Source organism: Pyrus communis, chromosome 17, assembly GCF_963583255.1.
Source record: "Pyrus communis chromosome 17, drPyrComm1.1, whole genome shotgun sequence".
Lineage (NCBI taxonomy): Eukaryota > Viridiplantae > Streptophyta > Magnoliopsida > Rosales > Rosaceae > Pyrus > Pyrus communis.
The window spans coordinates 901,621-921,203 of NC_084819.1; the positions used below are offsets into that span (position 1 = coordinate 901,621).

The window sequence follows — 19,583 nt, forward strand, 5'->3', positions numbered from 1 at the left end:
GGATATGTAGAACAGTAACTAGAACTAGTTTCAGTTTCATTTTGCGCTTGATCGATCAAAAACACAGTTAACTCTCTAAAGGACAAAAAGAGAGAGAAACACAAGACCAAGAGCTGAAAAAAAGAAAAAAAAAAAAAAAAAAAGCCAGTTTGATTAACATGTCTGACTAGAATCGATATGAAGTGTCATGACTCATTACAAAGAGGTAAGGTTTTGTTTTTTCAAATATTTCAATATTTTATTTTTGCAATAATTTTATTTTCCTAAGACCAATTACGATAGTATCAGTAGAACATTTTTTATCAACGATGATTTCCAGTATGATTCCTAGTTTACACAAGTAAATGAGTTTCGATTTTTAGTCATTTAATTGAGGGATTTAGTTGGTGGGTTTAACAATTATCGAGCTGGACAGTGAAGAATAATGGTTTTTACACACTGAAAGTGCTCTTATAAATCTCCCTGTGTTTACGCATAAGCTAATCAACATTTCAGTTGCTTAATTGTATATATTTCCTAGGAATTGGAAATTTCCATAGAAGTCAATGGCATTTTCTTAATGCAACTTTAAAACTTCTTGTGTTTTCTTTTCTTCTAGGCTACAAAGCCAAACCAGTATAGAACTGTGTTGTTTTGGTGGCTGGTTTGCTTGCTTTTGTCATATTTTTGCCTACAAAGCCAAAACAACTAATAATCAACGGTTCAGTTTGGTTCGGTTTTGAACAACATCACAATTGAAACCAAACAAACCCAAACCCTTGTCAATCAGTTTGGTTCGGTCAGATTAAACCTATTACAACACATCAAGCGTATTTTTCTTTCCAAATATAAAAAGTTAGGAGTGTAGAATGAGAATTTTGGACAAATTCCTTAACACAACGTTCTGTCGTGTTAAAACATCGAACGTGCAGTTGCATTGGTTCGCTTTGAGAGAGTTGGGGAAATCGCAATGAATGAATACTAGATAATATCATAATAATCATACGAACAACAATAGCCTTCCGTGAAAATAGTAGTTCACTCATGCACGAGGAATAGAAGAGTACATAATCCGTAAATACTCACAAACGAATACAAGGAATACTTTACGACTTATCCCTGTATAGAATCAATACTTAAAACACTTCAACTCACGTTCACATTCCAGCAGCAGACTTGGAGACTTGCTTCAGAGCATTAGCAATCTCATCAGCTTTTGCTTCCTCATTTACGTAGGCAACCAAAGGGCTCTCGCGAGGAACAATGTCGTCTTTGAGATAGCTTCCTGATGTTCTTAGCAGCTCTTCCGAACCCTTTGCCACCACCCCTTTCATGATTATCGTCTTATGAGTTCCAGATATCATTTCTTCATAATCGGTGTCTCCACTTTCTCCAAGGAACACATACATGTTGGCGACATTCAATCTCCAACGAACAAAAAGGTACCTAAAAAATCAGGCATAAAAAAATGCATGAATCTCAATTTATGGTATTATAGACCCAATAGAACTATCCAATTTAAAAAACTGTCAGCTTATAGAGGACCTTGTGCGCCAAGTTCTAGATATCAACAATACCTGAGTGCCTGCGCTCGAGAAGCAAGGAGAGGAACAATTTGCATTCTCGTTGAGCTCCTGGAGTACATTGGATGGCAGCGCAGTCCCCGCATCCTGAGTTTCTGCCTCAAATCATCAACTTTCCTTGCCTGCAGAAGCATACATTTTGAATTTAATCAAACGAAATGAGCCGATTATTCTCTAAATTGCCATCACTCTAGTTTAGAAAGTTCATCTACCTTACTAGGATCCTTTATGAAGAATGAGATGCAATGTGCGTTGCTTGATTTCAAGTCTTCTTGAATGTGGCTGGAAGAAGCAGAATTTCCTTTGCCTTCAGGGGCATTCAACAGCTTCAAAATTGTTTTCTTTAGACCCTCACAACCCCAACGGTAGTCAATATGTGATGCATAATCTGGATCTGGGGAAAGTCTTCCGCCGCCTTCTGTATAAGTACCAGGGTAGTAAACTTCACTTCCACTGCTACAAACCAATGCGTCAAATTCGTTTGCCTGTATCTTCCCTGATGCCAAAAACTCTACAGTTTCTGACATTGGCATAGCCGTTAATAAAGCAAACCCTGTGACCCTAGCACTTTGAGAGTCTAGTCTGACAGCCTTAAATATCTCTTGAACTACCTGAATCATTTTCATTTTAGGATCTCCAGAGCTTTCGTAGCAATCAAGCGCTATAACAATCAATTTCCGTCTCCTCCTTAACATGGGATATTTACTTGACACATTATCCAACGGCTTATTTCCGACATCTTGATCTTTTGGACCGGAATCTGGTTTCTTGATCTTGCTTAGGACACGTTTCACTTGATCTTGCACGTCGTGGTCACCAGTGGCTGCAGTCACATCAAAAGATCCATTCAATGAAGCCTTATCCCCATCAACTGAGAGCCTAAGAGACATATCTTGCACATCCTTAAGAGAATCATTGAGAGACTCGTCAGCAGCCATATCATCCTCTGGGGTGTCAGTTTGCCATTGTGGATGTCTCATGCGGCAGGCTGCAACCCTAGTCAGGTAAGTCCGGCAATGTTCAGGCCATGAGTAGAGGTGTATGTTCTTCCAGCCATTCTTTCTACATTCACTCCATAAATTCTTCTCTGATAACAACTTAAGAAGTGCACCAGCAATCGACTGCTGATCATGAGGGTCCACAAGCAAACCATTATTCAGCGCCTGAAATGCACAACGTGAAAAGTAACTCGGTCATTATAATTGAAATCACTCTCTACTTTCTCTTAGCTCGCAACCTTTTGAATTTCAAGTTAAAAGAAGTAGAAAATGAAAATCCACAACCATCTGAATAAATTCACTTCACTACATCTCAAAAGTAACAGATGTATGGATCACAATTATTGAGTAAAAGATGTAATCTATACCCGATGTATATCAACCGGTCCACCGTTTTTTGTAGCCACCATTGGAAGCCCATGTGCTGCTGCCTAAATCATAGAAAGAAAAAAAGATGCATTAAATCAAAAGTCTCACTTTCTGGAGTAAGTAAAGATCGCTTCTAAAGAAAGAATCTAGAAAAAACTAACCTCAATCAAGGTTAGCCCAAAAGGCTCCACTAATGCTGGATTTATGAAAACACCCTGTCATAATTGATCCCTTTAGCACATAATCTCCGTTAAACAAAAAATTGCTATCTTGAAACTGTGATCATCAAATGAACCTTTGTTTTTGCCGTGAGACGGTATATATCTGGAACATCTGATTGCCTGTGATGCTTTGGATAGGCCACTTGCCCATAAAGGTCATACTTATCAATTAGTTTCAATACTGTCGTAAGAACACTAGCATTGCCGGTAGACATCTCATCTATGCAGTCCCTATTCCCCATTATCAGTGTCTGTTTAAACCATTTCATTAGTATTTAATCCCAATATTTAATTGCACTGTGTAATGGTAAAATTGAATTTTTGCACAAATCCACTTACAAGATTAGCGAGCTCTCTTAGAGGACCGCATTCCCCAAAGGCTTTTAAAAGAGTGGTTATGTTCTTCTTCGGATCTGGTCTTGACAAAGCCAAGATCATTGGCTTGTGAGGATTTGTAAGGAACCGCATCACCTGCCAAAGTTTGTTGAATATGAGGACAGCAAGCTGGTTAACATTTAAGTGCACAAACATATGATGGCGCAAAGGCACTCACTTCTGACCATATCGTTGGAATTGCTTTCGGGGAAGACCCATCAGTACCACCAATAAGTTGGTTAAGTTCGCCATCAACCTCAGGCGTATCTTCTTGAACCACAACATTACTGAAGTCCATGCCGGGAGGTATAACCTACATGAGGAATGCACTTAGTTCGGAAAAGAAACATGTGCACTGCCATCATTTACGCATATTCTCTATTCCTTTTCTAATTGACCAACACTCAGAAAGATAGATCCTTGGTAAGGCAGTGCTAGGTATTTAAAAAAAAAAAAAAAAAAAAAAAAAAAAAAAAAAAAAAAAAAAACAAAGACAATCATAACTCATAAGGAACAAAGCCACTAGCGTACCACCATCCTTGGCATGTAACGGCCATGGCAATTTACTCCTCGCCTAGCACGAGCACGCAAAACTTTCTCAAGCTTGACATCAAACCCATCGTAAAGCCCCCATTGCTCTTCGCTCTCTTGTTTTGTACTTGTAATAACTAGTTCTGCAGCATCAAGGGAAAGTTCTTCTGCTTCAATCCTCCTCATAATTTTATAAGTAGAATTGATGTCCTCCTTTGATTGGCGTCCCTGCTTAAGAAGCTGTTCAAGCTTGTTTCTTCCAAGTGAGTGCCCAGTTAAAACCATTGGGACATTCAAAGCACCAGAAAGAAGAGCAGCACTATCCCCTGCATCTGCGTAGTGGCCATGAATTACATACGGCCAGACAGGCTGTCCTTTACCAATCTGTTCTCCCAAAACTTTGGACATGTTAAGAATGTGAGCTAGAGCACCATCTACAAATTCTTGAATATATGGCCAGAGTACTTCTTTGCTGAGATATTGATCACGGGGTCCAAAAGGGATTCTAATAATATATGCTCCACTGCTTTCTCCTAGACCACCATCACCATCTTCAGGACCTGCAGTTAGCATCTCTGTTGGCTCACCATAGCTCCAATCAACATCAGGACATGACACTTGGCGCGTAAAGAGATCTACCCTATAAACCCCAGGCATTCTCGCAAGAGCTCGGGAAAGCTCTACCACATATTTGACCTGATAATGTGTTCATAAAGCCATGAAACATAGTTGTAAATGCAAGTAACGGTATAAAAAAAATGAATTTAGCTTTATTTCCATAGACTAGAAAAATGTTATGACCACCAAATACCTGTCCACCTGTATCAGAGTCTCGACCGAGCTCCATGTTTTCTCCCCGGACCAAACCATGCAAACTGTTGATGAAGAAAAGTTTCAATTAGTGAAAGATTGTATTACAAATTGTAATGGCAACTACATGATAATTGATGTGTAACGTAAAGAATTATACCTGATTAGAACAATGTAAAGCTTCTTTTCCTTCTTATCGTCTGACCATACTTCCAAGTTCGAAATATTACGCTGGAACCTTTTCCTTGGTGTATCACCTAGTTGCATCTCCCCCAAACCATCCCCTTTCTCTCCTTCGGACAAGTCCTCCGACATGTCTTCAGTTGCATCCCTACGTCCTTGTTCCCGCTCCCATCTGCGGTTTGCCAACCGCTGATGTTCCTCCACCTCCAACTACAAGAGCCATGCAAGTATGAGCTATCGACTTCTCCAAAACTAAAGTGATGGCAATTGAGGGCAGAGAACACAAAGCAGAGGGGAAACATGTGTCCCATTGACAATGTGAGCAAATTGCCATCGATCATGAGTTAAAAATGGAATTGCCCTTTTCTTTTCGAAGATAATTTCTGACATAAATTACCTCAAAGACATCATTCGGTCTAAATTCAGGGCTAGTATAAACACGAAAAAGAATTCAGTACAAGTATGAATTATCCAATACCTAACTAATGTATTTCCAAAATCTTAGTAAAACAATGGAAAGAAATTAATCAAGGCGACCCCAAACAAACAAGGCTCCACGCTTTGTGAAAGTCAAGGAAACGTTTATCATAAGCAATTTTATCTTTGCTTTGTAAAGCGACTGTTTCCACGATTCAAACCCATAACCTTTTGGTCAAAAGGAGCAACACTTCCGTTGCGCCAAGGCCCGCGCTCTTCAAAGTAACCACCTCAAACAACCTAATTGCCACTAATACCACAATCTAGTCATTTTCACTTGCAAGTCGGAAGCATCACTAACTTGCGAGTTAGATAACTAATTATTATGGTTGGCTATTGTGAGTACTTTTTTAATGTACCAAGAACATCACCATAAAATAATATCACTTTGACGGTGTTTCGTAACACAATTATTCCCAAATATTTTAAGATCACAAACCTTTTTATAGAATATCGTCGTGTATAAATAAATAAAAAAACCTAATCAAAATATAGAAAAATAATTAATAATTAAACACACACGTTGCATTAAACCATTAATTTCTTTCTTATACAAATCAAAGGAGGAGGAAGAGGATTAACAACAAGAACCTGTTTCTTCTTACGGGTAAGGTGCCAAATGCGCCAGCACATATTCTCGAGCCTGGAGCCCCGTTCCCGCGTGTTGCGGGTCGCAACCACCTTGATCCACGTCCGGTAAAGGTCCGACTCATCGACCCCCGTCACCACCTCCTCCACGAAGTACTTGGTCGGATTGAAATGTCCTCTATCTCTCAGATTCTCCGGCACCGGCTTCTGCTCCTCAATGGCGGAGGCGCCGCTGTCCAGTATCGCCTCCAAGTACCCATTAATCCACTCGTTTCCGGCCATTTTCTCGTAAAATGTATTCGATTTGTTTTAATTTACAATTTTCAAAGAGAAAATATGATTGGGTTTTTAAAAACGAAAGCAGAGGAGTGATCGTGACGCAGTAATTCCCATGACATGCAGATACTCTCTTGGTTCTTCTGTGCGTCTTGATATTTTCTCGGACTTTCAATTCTGTGTGATTTTCTCGGGAAACAAACAGAAAATGTTGTGTTGCGTGTGAAATCAACTCGGCAGCAGAGGAGCTTTTGGGATTTGGAATTTGGGATTTGTGAGGAGTTTTGGTTGAGTTTGGAGAGCTAGCGAGAGTGAGAGAGAGAGAGAGAATAGAGAGATGGATGCGGAGAGAGAGACACATGGCGTGGAATGGTGGGTCCGCAATTCTGACACGTGTATAGAGGATATTGAGGCTCACGAGAGGTTGGCTTCGCACACGTCTCCCCGTGATGGTTGGTTGAGTCACTCCTTTCAAGGTCATCCGCTTCCCAATGCGAGATGACCGCATTGCTTTTCTTCGCCCGAGAGATTTGGAACCAACTGCCCCAAGCTGCTTTCCTCCGCGGGAGGGAAGGAGATTTTTTTTTTTTTTCCTTCCATTGTTATTGCATTGCAATCATTTTTTATTTTATTTTTTATTTTATTTCCAATTTCTTTTATACAATGATACTTTTTTCATAAAATTATATAAGGAAAATTAACAAAAAGTTTAAAAAAAAGTTTTAATGAAAAATGATAAATAATTGTGTAGTGAATAATATCAGAAAAAATGTAAAAATATAATTTTTCATTAAAAATGAACATTACTGAAAGTGTTTCGTTAAAACTTCTAATTATATAATGATACTTATTTTTGTTTATACATGGGGATTTGGGTTAAGCTAGATAACCCAATAAAGAATCACAATAATTAAAATCATACTCATTATCGATGTTGTTGAACTTGAAATTTCTTGCGTATGCGTAAATAAATTCCACTATAATGTAGTACTGAAGAAATTGGAAAACAACAAAGTCTGCACTATGAGGGTAGAGAATATTTTTATTTATGTATACAAAGTTATATATTTATACTAAAGGAGTGAGAGATATAGTTAAACAACACAATGAGCTAGTTATTGATAAATTTGTGTTGAATTTACAATACAATATTTGAATTTAAGCTCCCTCACTAACAAGTGAGAAAGAATAATACTGAAATATAGCATTAAGTGGCAGTTCAAGCTTTAAAGTTAAAAATAACTTTAGATGAGGATGATAATGAAAAAAAAAAAAAAAAAAAAAACCCAAGAAAGAGCTAACTACATTTGACCTTGAAATTTGAGGTGATTGTCAAAATGGTGATGAATTTCCAATTTTCTCAAATTGTATTTTGAGGTTTTGAAATTGTGTCATTTTACATATTTTGTCTTTTTGAATGTCTAAGCATGCATTATTTGACGAGTTTTTTTTTTTTTGGTCAATATAGTGCAAGTGTAAATTACATGCTAGCCATGTAAGGATCTCAAGTTCACCATGCCATGAATTTAATGAATTAGCGTAAAAACAATCAGACAAAGGTACAAACTAATATAATAAGAGATACTTTGAGATGGCACAAATTGATATAATTGTAAAAGATACTTTGAGATGCAACATAAGAAAATTGAAACTTCATGGTCCCATTTTGAAATACTTATACTGTGCATTTGATGTAGAAGTATGTGGCAGGAAAAGAAAAACTCTTCCACCTAGTGGTAATCACTATCAACCAAACTTTATATCTGCAAAAACTTTAGCTTAAATTGTTCAATCCTTTTTCAAACTGCAGTTAAATAATTATACTACCTTCCCAAACTACCTACATTATTCGTATTTTAGCACTCACGACCACAAACTGAATGATCAGCATTCAAACAAATATAATTGGCAATGCATGCACATTCAGACACACTAGCATGTATTTCATTTTTGCCTTCCTTATCAACTATACTATTATATACAACGAATTCACCATCATGTGATGTTCCGATTCACTAAAACAATGACATGTGTTAATTCGCACATATAATTAATTTACTACAACGGAATATCACAATAACGTTAAATTCGTTTCATATAAGTCCAACTTGCAGACACTGAAACTAATCACTTAAATAGAGTTGTGTTTACCAACTAAATTACTGAAAGAATTGAGCCTATCAGTATCACATGGTCCTCTATCAGATGTTTCTGTACGTAATAATGTTGGAGTTCATTTGCAAATTGTCACATATTGTCACATCCCGGCCCGGGGGGGACCACTTCCTGGGCCCGCTCCACCACCGTAGCACGATATTGTCCGCTTTGGACCCCGACCACGCCCTCACGGTTTTGTTTCTGGGAACTCACACGAGAACTTCCCAATGAGTCACCCATCCTGGGAATGCTCTCGCGCGCTACTCGCTTAACTTCGGAGTTCCAATGAAACCCGAAGTCAGTGAGCTCCCAAAAGGCCTCGTGCTAGGTAGGATGGGAATATACATCTAAGGATCACTCCCCTGGACGATGTGGGATGTCACACATATCGTTAGTGTACATATTATCAAGATACTTGATATTATATTCTTCATATTAATAGTAATTTGGTGTGAATAATACTTATCTCTTCAATTTGAATTTGACTTATGCGGGCAGTTTCTTAACTTCCTAATACCTGTTGGGAAGGGATACTTAGTATCCTATATAACACCAAAGAGGTCAGACACGAAAAGATAGGATAATAACATACATCTGCTGCATATACTATACATATCATTTGGAAGAGAGAGCATGCAAAAGTTCGCTAGAATTCAATTCGGTGCTGGAACTTTGAATTATAGATAGTTGGATCCTGAGAAACGGAAGCTTATTGAATTACGAGCACGGAATAGAGGTGCAATTCTGTCTTTAAAACACTGCAAAATTTGCAGACCTCTATCTTTTCAATCAAGTCAGTTTTCCTACTTTCTTGTTTCTTTTAGTTCACAATATTACAATTAAATTGTTTGTAATACAATATTAGATTATAATTATTTCAATTGTTTATTATAATTTGTTATCAATAAAGTTGTATTCTGATTGTTTTGTTCCAACACTTCATTCGCTCCTGTGTTGATGAGAGTCCTTCTCTCTGACTGAGAGCTTTTCTCATCGCTTATGTGAGGGTTTTCCAATTTCGGTATTCCGTGCAGCGCTCCTAGCTATGTCCAGGGTCGGTGCCCGTCCCTTCCTTCTTCTTTTTGTTTTTCCTTTCCTTACTTTCTCTTACTGTTGTCCCCCTGCTATCCATCCCGACCACCCCACAAGCCATTGATCTTACTCGACTATGTCCTCAAATTCATTTTCTTTTCTCTAATCACTGTTATCTCTCCATCTTCACGTCCCTTATCTATCCTTTGCATTTCTTATCGCTCTTTTCACCCGCACTGATTTCATACCAAATTGGATTGCAATCACTTTTGACTACGATCTGTTGCGGTCTATTGGGAAGGTGTGTGGAGTTGCGATGTTCACACCAGCTCAGGTGTTTGCACCACCACTTTCTTTTGATCTGCCTTTGTTGGCAGTGCCGCTTGTGGGATTCGCACTAGCTTGGGTAGCGATCGGAAAGGTATTCCTTGCTAGGTGATGGAGTCCCCTCCTTCCATCTTTGAGGAGTTGTTTTGTTGGATTTCTGCCGTTCGAATTCGTTGGGGTCAGTTTTCTGCGCTGATCCTGAAGTGTTGCGGCGGCGGTAGTAGCATAAATCTAGGGCTTTCTTTCGTTTTGTACTGTTTTTTAGCCTCTTTTGTTTAGATTCTTGGTGTTTTGTTTGGAAGGTCCATTTTTCCTTTGTGCACTTGGTTTGGGGCTTTGTTGTGTAAATTTTATGTTGGTAATGAGTGTAGAATGATTTATTACTCGACCAAAGTTTTTGGTTTCACAAGAAATGAGTGTAGAATGATCTAATTATTCGTAGAGATCGATAACAATCACATTAATTTCGATGGCTTTTAGTACTAGTGAAATTAATCATAAGATTAATGAAACCAAAAGAAATAAAAGCTATAATTTGCCAAAAACAATTATGTAATAAGAATTCGGCTTACTCAAAGTCGGTGGAACACTTCCATTAATTCCCCATTCGCAGCTTTAAACTAAAGTCTTGCATGTTTCAACTTTCTCAAAGTACAAAATTAGAACTATGCTTAATTAAAAAGAAAACGAATGAAAATGCCTTGAAAACTTTGAATTTTAACGATAATGGCAAAATAAAAGGTAAAGTGAATAGTATCAGGATTGACTTTTTAATGTAAAAATGTAGTTTTTCGTTAAAGTAAACGGTACCGCATGCTTGTCGTTAAAACTCCCTAATTAAAATGATATACGTGAAAGTCTTGTTTGAATCATTTATCTTTTGCATGCCACGCATTGCTTGTTTAATTTGATGAGTGTTAGACTTTATATATTTCATAAACAACTAAAAACACTAACATGAAAGAATCCATAAATTATGCTCATTTGATAAAGTACTCGAAATCAACACGGCATGTAGGAAAGATGAACTATCTTGGATAGAACCGTGCGGAATAGGCTAAACCATGGACTTCTCCTTCGGTGGAAATCGTATTGGAATTCTACGGAATAATGTGTTAGTTGACCAAAATCTTCTGCACACTCAACACTCCCTTATACTTGAACTAATGGGGCGTTCATATGAGTTTTCTGTGTGTTGTGAGTAGGGACCTTAGCCTTGTATTTATATGACTTAACCCTAATGAATCTTCCCATCATAATGTCATTAGGATTCCTTGCAGTCCAAGGATAATTGATACACCAAATCTCATTCCAAATATGATAGAATTAGGAGCTCTTATTTCCCAAGGAAATCCGGAATATATTAACTTTACTTAGGGTACAAGCTATAGCTATTAATTAAATTCTAATCTTATTAAAATTCCAAGCATTTTTTAAATTAACTGTATAGACCTATTAACCGTTGGATTATGGTCCAACGTCCAACAATGAGTTCATAGAAAACACCAAAGAGCTCCTCTCACCTTGGTACATCATTTTACGCATGTTGGCCTAAAATCCTCCCACGTAGCAAATTGATGTTCGGTGGCCTTTCAGCTGGCCTGAACGCAACATACAACAAGCTCTGTGCATGCATAACAATCCCCACGTAGCAAATTGAAATTCGGTGGCCTTTCAGCTGGCCTAAACGCAACATGCAACAAGCTCTGTGCATCCATAACAATCCCCACGTAGCAAATTGATGTTCGGTGGCCTTTCAGCTGGCCTAAACGCACGGCAAACATGCAACAAGCTCTGTGCATGCATAACACCTAGCTCGCATTCGGTGCTTATAAAACGAACCCAAAACAACTGCAAAAACGCGCACATAGAAATTAACTGAAGCAGAAAAATGGGGAAGGCGAAGCAGTTAGCACAGGTACTAGGATCACTAGAGGGTTTCACAACCAAAGAGAATTGGGACAGGTTCATCATCGCCATCCGAGACGGCAACTATGCCTTCGAGTGGTACGAGGACTGGTCCGAGCTCCAAGGCCCACTGATGTCCAATCTCCCAAAGCCCGAGTCCCAAACCCTACCGCTGCAAGTACTCGTGCCCGGTTGCGGTACTTCCCACCTGTCTGAGCACCTCTATGATGCGGGATTTAAGGCCATCACCAACATTGACTTATCTGAGGTCGCCATTTCCGACATGCTGCGCCGCAATGCGCGTATACGCCCTGGTATGAAGTGGCAAGTCATGGACGTCACTGCCATGCAGGTACTTACTATAATTAATCACGATCCATTAATCGACTCGAAATTGGAAACAAATAAAGAGCTAGCGAGTTTGTCCTAATTAATTCAGTGCTAATTATTGTTTAATCATGGCTTAATTTCACTACAGTTCGAGGATGAGAGCTTTGACGTTGTTGTTGATAAAGGCGGCCTAGATGCTTTGATGGACCCAGAGTTTGGCGTGCAGATGGGCAATCAATATTTACAAGAGGTGTCTTGTAGAACTTTGTAATACTGTATTTGCATGGCGTCGCGTGTGTACGTATTTGCAGAGAGATTTTTAATGTACTTGCAAATCCGAACACAAGCTGGTGCACAATACATTATAATATAATATCATAGCATAAGGCGTTTATAGTATAACTTATTATATAATTGTAGAATATCATTTCATTTGTATTATGTTGCGTGGTGTAGCGAAATGTGCTACGAGTAGACTAAAGAACATCTCACATATGCATGCATGGCAATCAACGTATATATTTCTCCTCACACAAAGTTTCCCATTTGGATGAAATGATCACCTGAACCGTTAATTTAATTTTTCTCACTAAGTAATACTAATTAGTGGTTGGTTTCTCATAAAGATTATTTTTTCATCCAGGTTAACAGAGTTCTAAAGTTTGGGGGCAAATTTATTTGCTTTACTTGGGCGTGGTCTGATGTTCTAGGTGGGTAATGTCAAGCTTTATAACTTCCTATTCATTCTTCATGGTGTAGGCAATTGAGTAAGGACGTCTTGTTTAATGAAACACGTAACATTTCACAATAGAGAAATTTCAATGTGCTCAAAATACGGAATGATACATCACGTATCTCTATACAAATGGTGGATCTTGTGTTAAAAAAGTAATAGCATAAAAATAAAATTTACCACCACTTATATAATAACACGTAATGTACCACTTATATTACGGGTATGAGAAAAAAATTTCTCTTCCCAATGAGAGAAAATTTGAGTTCTAGAAGATTTATTCTGAGTTGAATACAGTAAATGACCAATAATTTGAAAGAGGAAAATTAAACTAGATGGGTCCAACATTTTTATGATTCGAAGGGTCCGACAATCAATAGAATTTACCTAACGTTATAAGAATCAAACTCATAACTAGTGTGGATGACCTTAGAACTTATTGTCGGAGTCGAACAATACAATGTTCCACCACTTACTTCCTTCGGAGTGCCAAAACTTTACAGAAGGTCAATTGGGTCGGCAACATATGTCACATAGATGTACAAATGTTGCTTGCTTAATTCTCCTATATCTTTGGAGATGCTTGTATCTTCGATTACGGATAATATAAATGTACGTGCAGTGCTTGTCTATCACTTGCTATATGCATATCTCCAGGTTCGCTTTTCTCCACCTTCCGCTTCGGCTGGAAAATGGGCTTTCATGCCATTCCTCTGAACCTGTCTACCAAGCCTAAGGGCCATAACCTTCAAACCTTTATGATGGCGGCTGAAAAAGAGATGCCTACTGCACTGCATCAAATTGCAGTATCTTCACTCAAAACTGCTTCTCATGAAAATCAGGTAAAATATAGTTATTTATTGAGAGTTTTAACAAAAAAAACCTACGGTATTGTTCACTCTAACAAAAAACCACATTTTTACACTAAAAAGTCAATCCTGGTACTATTCACTTCACCCTTTATTTTGTTCTTATCATTAAAACTCAAAGTTTTCAAATTATTTTCATTAGTTTTCATTTATTTATTTTAATAAGGGTATATTTTTTATTTATAATATTTAGATGTCTTGATGTCTTAATTAATTTTTCTTACTTCAAAAAATACGTGACATCTTTTGATTTGGTCAAAATAAAAAAAATTGATTATATAGGGTGTATTCATTAGCAAGTACGTATTATCCATCTAAAAATGTGACTATCAGTAGAATTTGAGAAATCTTCTATGCGGACATTATTTGTACACATCTTTTTCTTCTTCTGCACACTCTTGATTATTTCGGTTCATGGATTCTTCTTTAATTTATTTAATCTAACGTCTACAAATAAGTACACGTGGAGAAAAAAACGTGTGGGAAAATTATTTCTCTAAAACTAATAGCTAGACTTTCATTTTTTAATATGAGATTCACTCGCACTGTATATAGTATGTGGATTGATTACACAAAATAGTTTTATTTTTTAAAATAAATTTTATTTTGGACCAATTATTATTTCTCATAAGCTTTGGTTTGTGATTTTAGGGCTGTAGCTTCCAGCTTGAAGCTTTTGAAACTGAGAACCGAATTCGTAGAGAATGCTCTACTTCTGGTACTACTGGTGGTTCTGATGCTGCTCTGCGCGCTTGAAGATCAATGAAGTGGCTGGGTCCGTATTTAAGTAGAATAATAAGGTGGATTTACCACCATGGATATGAATACATATCCTCTATGTAATGAATAAGGTCTCTCTTTTATTTTGTGTGTTTGTAATAAGAATATGGTGGATGTACCATCAAAATTCCTTTGTTAAGGAGGAATAAAAAGTATATATATATGCACAAGTTTTGTTTGTTATGTAATTTGTTGTTCTCTTTCCCTTATGAAACACAGTATTTAGATACAAGACTCACACTGACTGTAAATTGGTTCGAAACAAATTTTGTATTGAGTTCGTCTTATTCAAGTTCTACGCTTGAAAGAAACAAACCAAGCTTAATTTAAGTGGTTTAAGAAACAACTCAAACTTAAATATTGATATCTTTGATTCGTCTTTTCACTCAAACTAGGATTGGTCGTACAATCTCGACACATCATGATAAGTTAAAATTGAATTTAAATGATTGTCGCATACTGCCATTTGGGGGAACAATACTATTCATAAAGCCACTAAGTTCCTCCCTAAACTTGTATAATTGACGTCCGGTTTCTCCCTTAAACCTTTTATTAAGAAAAAAAATAAATTAAGTATGCCAGTACATCAACACACAACTCAAAAAATGGCCAAAAAAAAAAAAAAAAAAAAAAAAAAAAACCCATTGGGCATGTTAGAACTTGTATGATACAAGTTTACTGTCATGAAGATATCTTGTGTTGATAATATAAAATATATAAAAAAAAGCATATTCTTATGCCATCGGCATAGACCACACAACTTAAGAATTCATCATCACGATGATATCCTGTGACAAATACAAAACATGTGAAAAAATACACATATTCATATAAAGTGATACACTTATCATGTATTTGTCCTTTATCCATGCCTTAAAGGCTGGACTAGAACTTCCCCAAGTCACTGTCCTTGAATAGGCAAAAATAATGGAGATTCATGAAGAAGTATTGCGTTATTTACATGTGAGTGGTATTATTGGATTGATCATTTGGTGGGAAATTTTCTTCATTTTAGATATCATCATTTGTATGGCAAACACAATTAGGTTTCCTTAATAATAAATAGATAGTAAGAATAGTATTACTTGAACGAACGATGTGTGTAATTTCTTATCCTACTATAGTACTACTCATCTATTTCGCTTCAACCAAATGACCTCTTTCCCTTTAGACCATCTTCAACCTTTGGGTTAAAACCTAAAATTTTTAGCCCAAAAAAATTAGGTTTTAACCTAGAAACAGTTTTTCTCCTTCAACCCTTTTGGGTTAAATTTTTAGCCCGAGATTATTAAAAAATGAATTTAGGATAATTTCTTTCTTAGAGTAACTTTAAAAAAAAAAAAAAAAATTATGTAGATTATCCTAAGTTAATTTTATGAACATTTTAATCTCAAAATATTTAGATTCCAATAAATATTGAAAAATCACTAAACCAACACCATGAAATTTGTTGAACACTATGAAAGAATATGTGTCACATCCCGGCCTAGGCCCCCACCATATCCCTGGCTCGACTCCACCGTAGCACGATATTGTCCGCTTTGGGCCCTGACCACGCCCTCACAGTTTTGTTTCTGGGAACTCACACGAGAACTTCCCAATGGGGTACCCATCCTGGGAATGCTAATAAATATTGAAAAATCACTAAATCAACACCATGAAATCTGTTGAACACTATGAAATAATATGTGTCACATCCCGGCCCGGGCCCCCACTAAATCCCGGGCTCGACTCCACCGTAACACGATATTGTCCGCTTTGGACCTCGACTATGCCCTCATGGTTTTGTTTCTAGGAACTCACACGAGAACTTCCCAATGGGTCACTCATCGTGGGAATGCTCTCGCCCGAACTTGCTTAACTTCGGAGCTCCGATGGAACCAGAAGCCAGTGAGCTCCCAAAAGGCCTGGTGCTAAGTAGAGATGAGAATATACATATAAGGTTTACATGATCCACTCCTCTGGGCAATGTGAGATGTTACAATATGAAACACATAAAATATTTTTTTTTAAATTACTTTAGTTGTTGGATTTAAATTTTGACCGTTAGATATTTTTTTTTATCGTTGGATTTGGTCAAATTAGATCTTAACCGTTGGATTCAATGAATTTATAAATATAAAATTAAAAAAAAATATACATATATATTGTGTCAGCCCCACTAACTCAGGGGAATCTTAGGCTAAATTTGCCTCATAAATGAGTTTTAAGTTTTAACTCATATTTGTCTAGGGGTGGTTCGGTATGGGATCCCAACCCGAAAATGGGATCCCCAATTCCAAACCGAAAATTTTAGAGACGAGAAATTGAAGACCAATCCCAAACCAAAATTTTGGTATTTTGAGATGGTTTGGCATTCCCAAATTTCATACAAATTGAAATAGCAATCATACATACCAAGTTAAATTAACATGCAACCAAAATAAAATAAGTAACAAACCCAAAAACAAAAAAATAAGTTACAAACCTAATATGTTTGAAAACTAACAATACAATTTTTTTGATTTCGTGTTGAAGAATTAGACACATTTGTGGGAGGTTCGTACCAACAGACGTGGCGATAAAGGGCTATAGTTACTACATGCAGACCACACCAATTATATTGTTACTAGTCTTTAGCAACAATTCAAATGTATAATTATACATACGTTATATATTATTTATTTTCGGTTCAGTATGGGATTACCAAAAGATTGAGTAGACAATACCGAATCTCATACCAAAATTTCCGGATCGATTCAGTATTTCATCTCAAAAATTTCAGGAACTTTGGGTTGGAGTTTTTTTTGGTTTGGGATCGGCATTTTTTTGGTTTGGTTTAAGATTTTCAGGAATTTTTTCCAGCACTATATTTGTCCCAAGAGTTAAAGCAAGTTGGAATAAATAGAACCAAATTTGAGTTTTACTATAGGAAGACTTTGGATGTGGTCCCTAACTATCAATATTTTTTTACTGAAGCCTTATTGGTTTTCAATTTTTGATCGAAATCCCTGAAATTAATGTGATCATTTATTTCTATGTATGTTACTATATTATTTAAATAAAAAATTGAAATTTATAGTTGTTTATATTAATGAGATTTTAAATAAAAACCCATAATTTGTGAGATTAAAAATATTAAAATATAAATTATACTATTGTGTTATATATATATGTGTGTGTGTGTGTGTGTGTGTGTGTGTGTGTGTGTATGGAAAGAAAAATACACTTGTGAGGAGTGTAAAATGAGAATTTTGGAGTGCCAATAACACTTCCATATGTGTGTGTGTGTGTGTATATATATATAAATATGGGTACATTCATCAAAATTAACAAAAACATTATTGTACCAAAACATATGTACATTCTTCAAAACCACACAAAAAAAGTAATAGATATTAGGCTCAATAACATTAGTAAATATCTTCGATTAAACTTGACATAGATACATTCTCAAATCAAAAGAAAATAATGTACCCATTTAGTTTAAAAATAGATTAGAGAAAAATTGAATAGATTTTATATAAAAAAAAATGTGACAACCCGTCCCTAAAATTTCATTTTTATTTATTTTAATCGAGGGAATTGACGAAAATGCCCTTAGAGGCGAGGGTATTGACTTCCATTGATCAACGTGTTTTAAGACGTACGAAATATTCTTCTAGTGTATTCTTGAAGTACTCGGCAATATGGGCACGTAGGGCATGCAAAAGCGGATTTGGAATAATGGTGTGACCAATTATTATTATTTTATATATTTTCATAAGTACTATTATATTATGGGAAGATTATATTTGGTAAGAAAGGAGATAAGGAAATGAAGAAACAGAAGAGAAGGGGAGGACTGCTGCCCAATCCGATGAGGAAGCTGAGAGGGCTGCTGCCCAATCAAGAAGATGAGAGAAGTGAAGGACCAACCAGAGAATAGAGCAAGGAAGGGAAAGGAGGGAGAGGAGATGCGCCGGATCTCCTTGACCTGTTTGTTCCTCATCGGACTTGCGCGACCCGGCGGTTTTCCATCATTTTTAAGTCGATTTTTCTGCTACTCGAACCTTGCCACCACCTGAAAATGAATCATCATCTTTCCCTTTTCCAATTCCATGCAAAACCCAATTCTTTTAACCCCAATTTCAGGGGAATTGAGCTATCAAACTCATGGGGGTTCCGAAGGTTGCCACGGCGGAATCCGCCATTTGTGAAGTGTTTCTCTTCAATTACCACCACCAAAATACTCCTCAAAAGGTCAAGAACAAAGCCCAATTAGTGGTTGGAGCGTCAGAGTTGATTTGAGGACAAATCACCAAACCAACACCCAAAGTATAGGATTCTGACAGGTTCATAGCAATTTGGAGCTTTTCTCAGCCAAATTAGACTTGGTTGCAGGTATAAAACTTGCTCTAATAATTGAGATCTTCATTTCTGTGAAATTTTGGAAATAGTTGGATTTTCCAGCTAGTCGGGGCGGCTGACCGTCACCCATAGCGGTGGGTGGCTAGGGGGTCGTCGATGTCATTCTTAGGCTAAATTAGATGCCTTGAGTTCAGTCTTGGTAATTGTATGAGATAGGTTGATGGTTGGAACCTAAATTCTCTACGTTACATTATTTGGTAAAAGTGTGAATCGACGATCTGACAGTTGGATTGTCACCAAATTTTAATACATTGTAGTACGTAATATCTGAGGACCATAGAAACTTACGGATCAGTAATCCAACGTACGAATCTTCCCGAATTGGATTTGTAAGTTCATAAAATAAAATGTTGACTACCACTTGGTTTTGGCAATTGGCGAAAATCCGAACGTTGGATCGTAATGAAACATTAGGACGTTATTCTAGGAACATAATGTGGATCCTTGCAAGTAACGGATCATAAAATGTGACATTTAACCTTATGTTTTGGTGGTTAAATGTTGTTCATAAATTAATGTGTGAAGAATCAAGAAATTGAAGTAAGGAAACGTAAGTAATGATAATTAAAGTGTCTAGTTAGGCTTATCACCGATAATTATTCCCGAAGATAATAGTTCGAGAGTAGGGCGTTATAGCTTATGCATTTTATGCCATATTATGTATATGT

The 19,583-nt window shown here is 36.9% G+C and overlaps 2 protein-coding genes across 2 annotated transcripts; one reads left to right on the plus strand and one right to left on the minus strand.

Annotated features, from left to right (window-relative positions):
- Nucleotides 1-1,004: 1,004 nt before the first annotated feature.
- Nucleotides 1,005-6,682, minus strand: LOC137722626 (probable sucrose-phosphate synthase 3). Its single transcript, XM_068461674.1, has 12 exons — nt 6,118-6,682; nt 5,027-5,259; nt 4,868-4,931; nt 4,057-4,752; nt 3,704-3,838; nt 3,490-3,621; nt 3,225-3,401; nt 3,091-3,144; nt 2,929-2,991; nt 1,775-2,725; nt 1,557-1,684; nt 1,005-1,425 (listed from the first exon to the last, which is right to left on the minus strand). The coding sequence occupies exons 1-12, from the start codon at nt 6,394-6,396 to the stop codon at nt 1,137-1,139; spliced, it is 3,201 nt and encodes a 1,066-aa protein (XP_068317775.1). The 5' UTR covers nt 6,397-6,682; the 3' UTR covers nt 1,005-1,136.
- Nucleotides 6,683-11,797: 5,115 nt separating this feature from the next.
- On the plus strand, nt 11,798-12,415 carry LOC137723175 (uncharacterized). Its single transcript, XM_068462349.1, has 2 exons — nt 11,798-12,166; nt 12,293-12,415. Exons 1-2 carry the CDS (start codon nt 11,798-11,800, stop codon nt 12,413-12,415), a joined length of 492 nt encoding a protein of 163 aa, XP_068318450.1.
- Nucleotides 12,416-19,583: the final 7,168 nt, after the last annotated feature.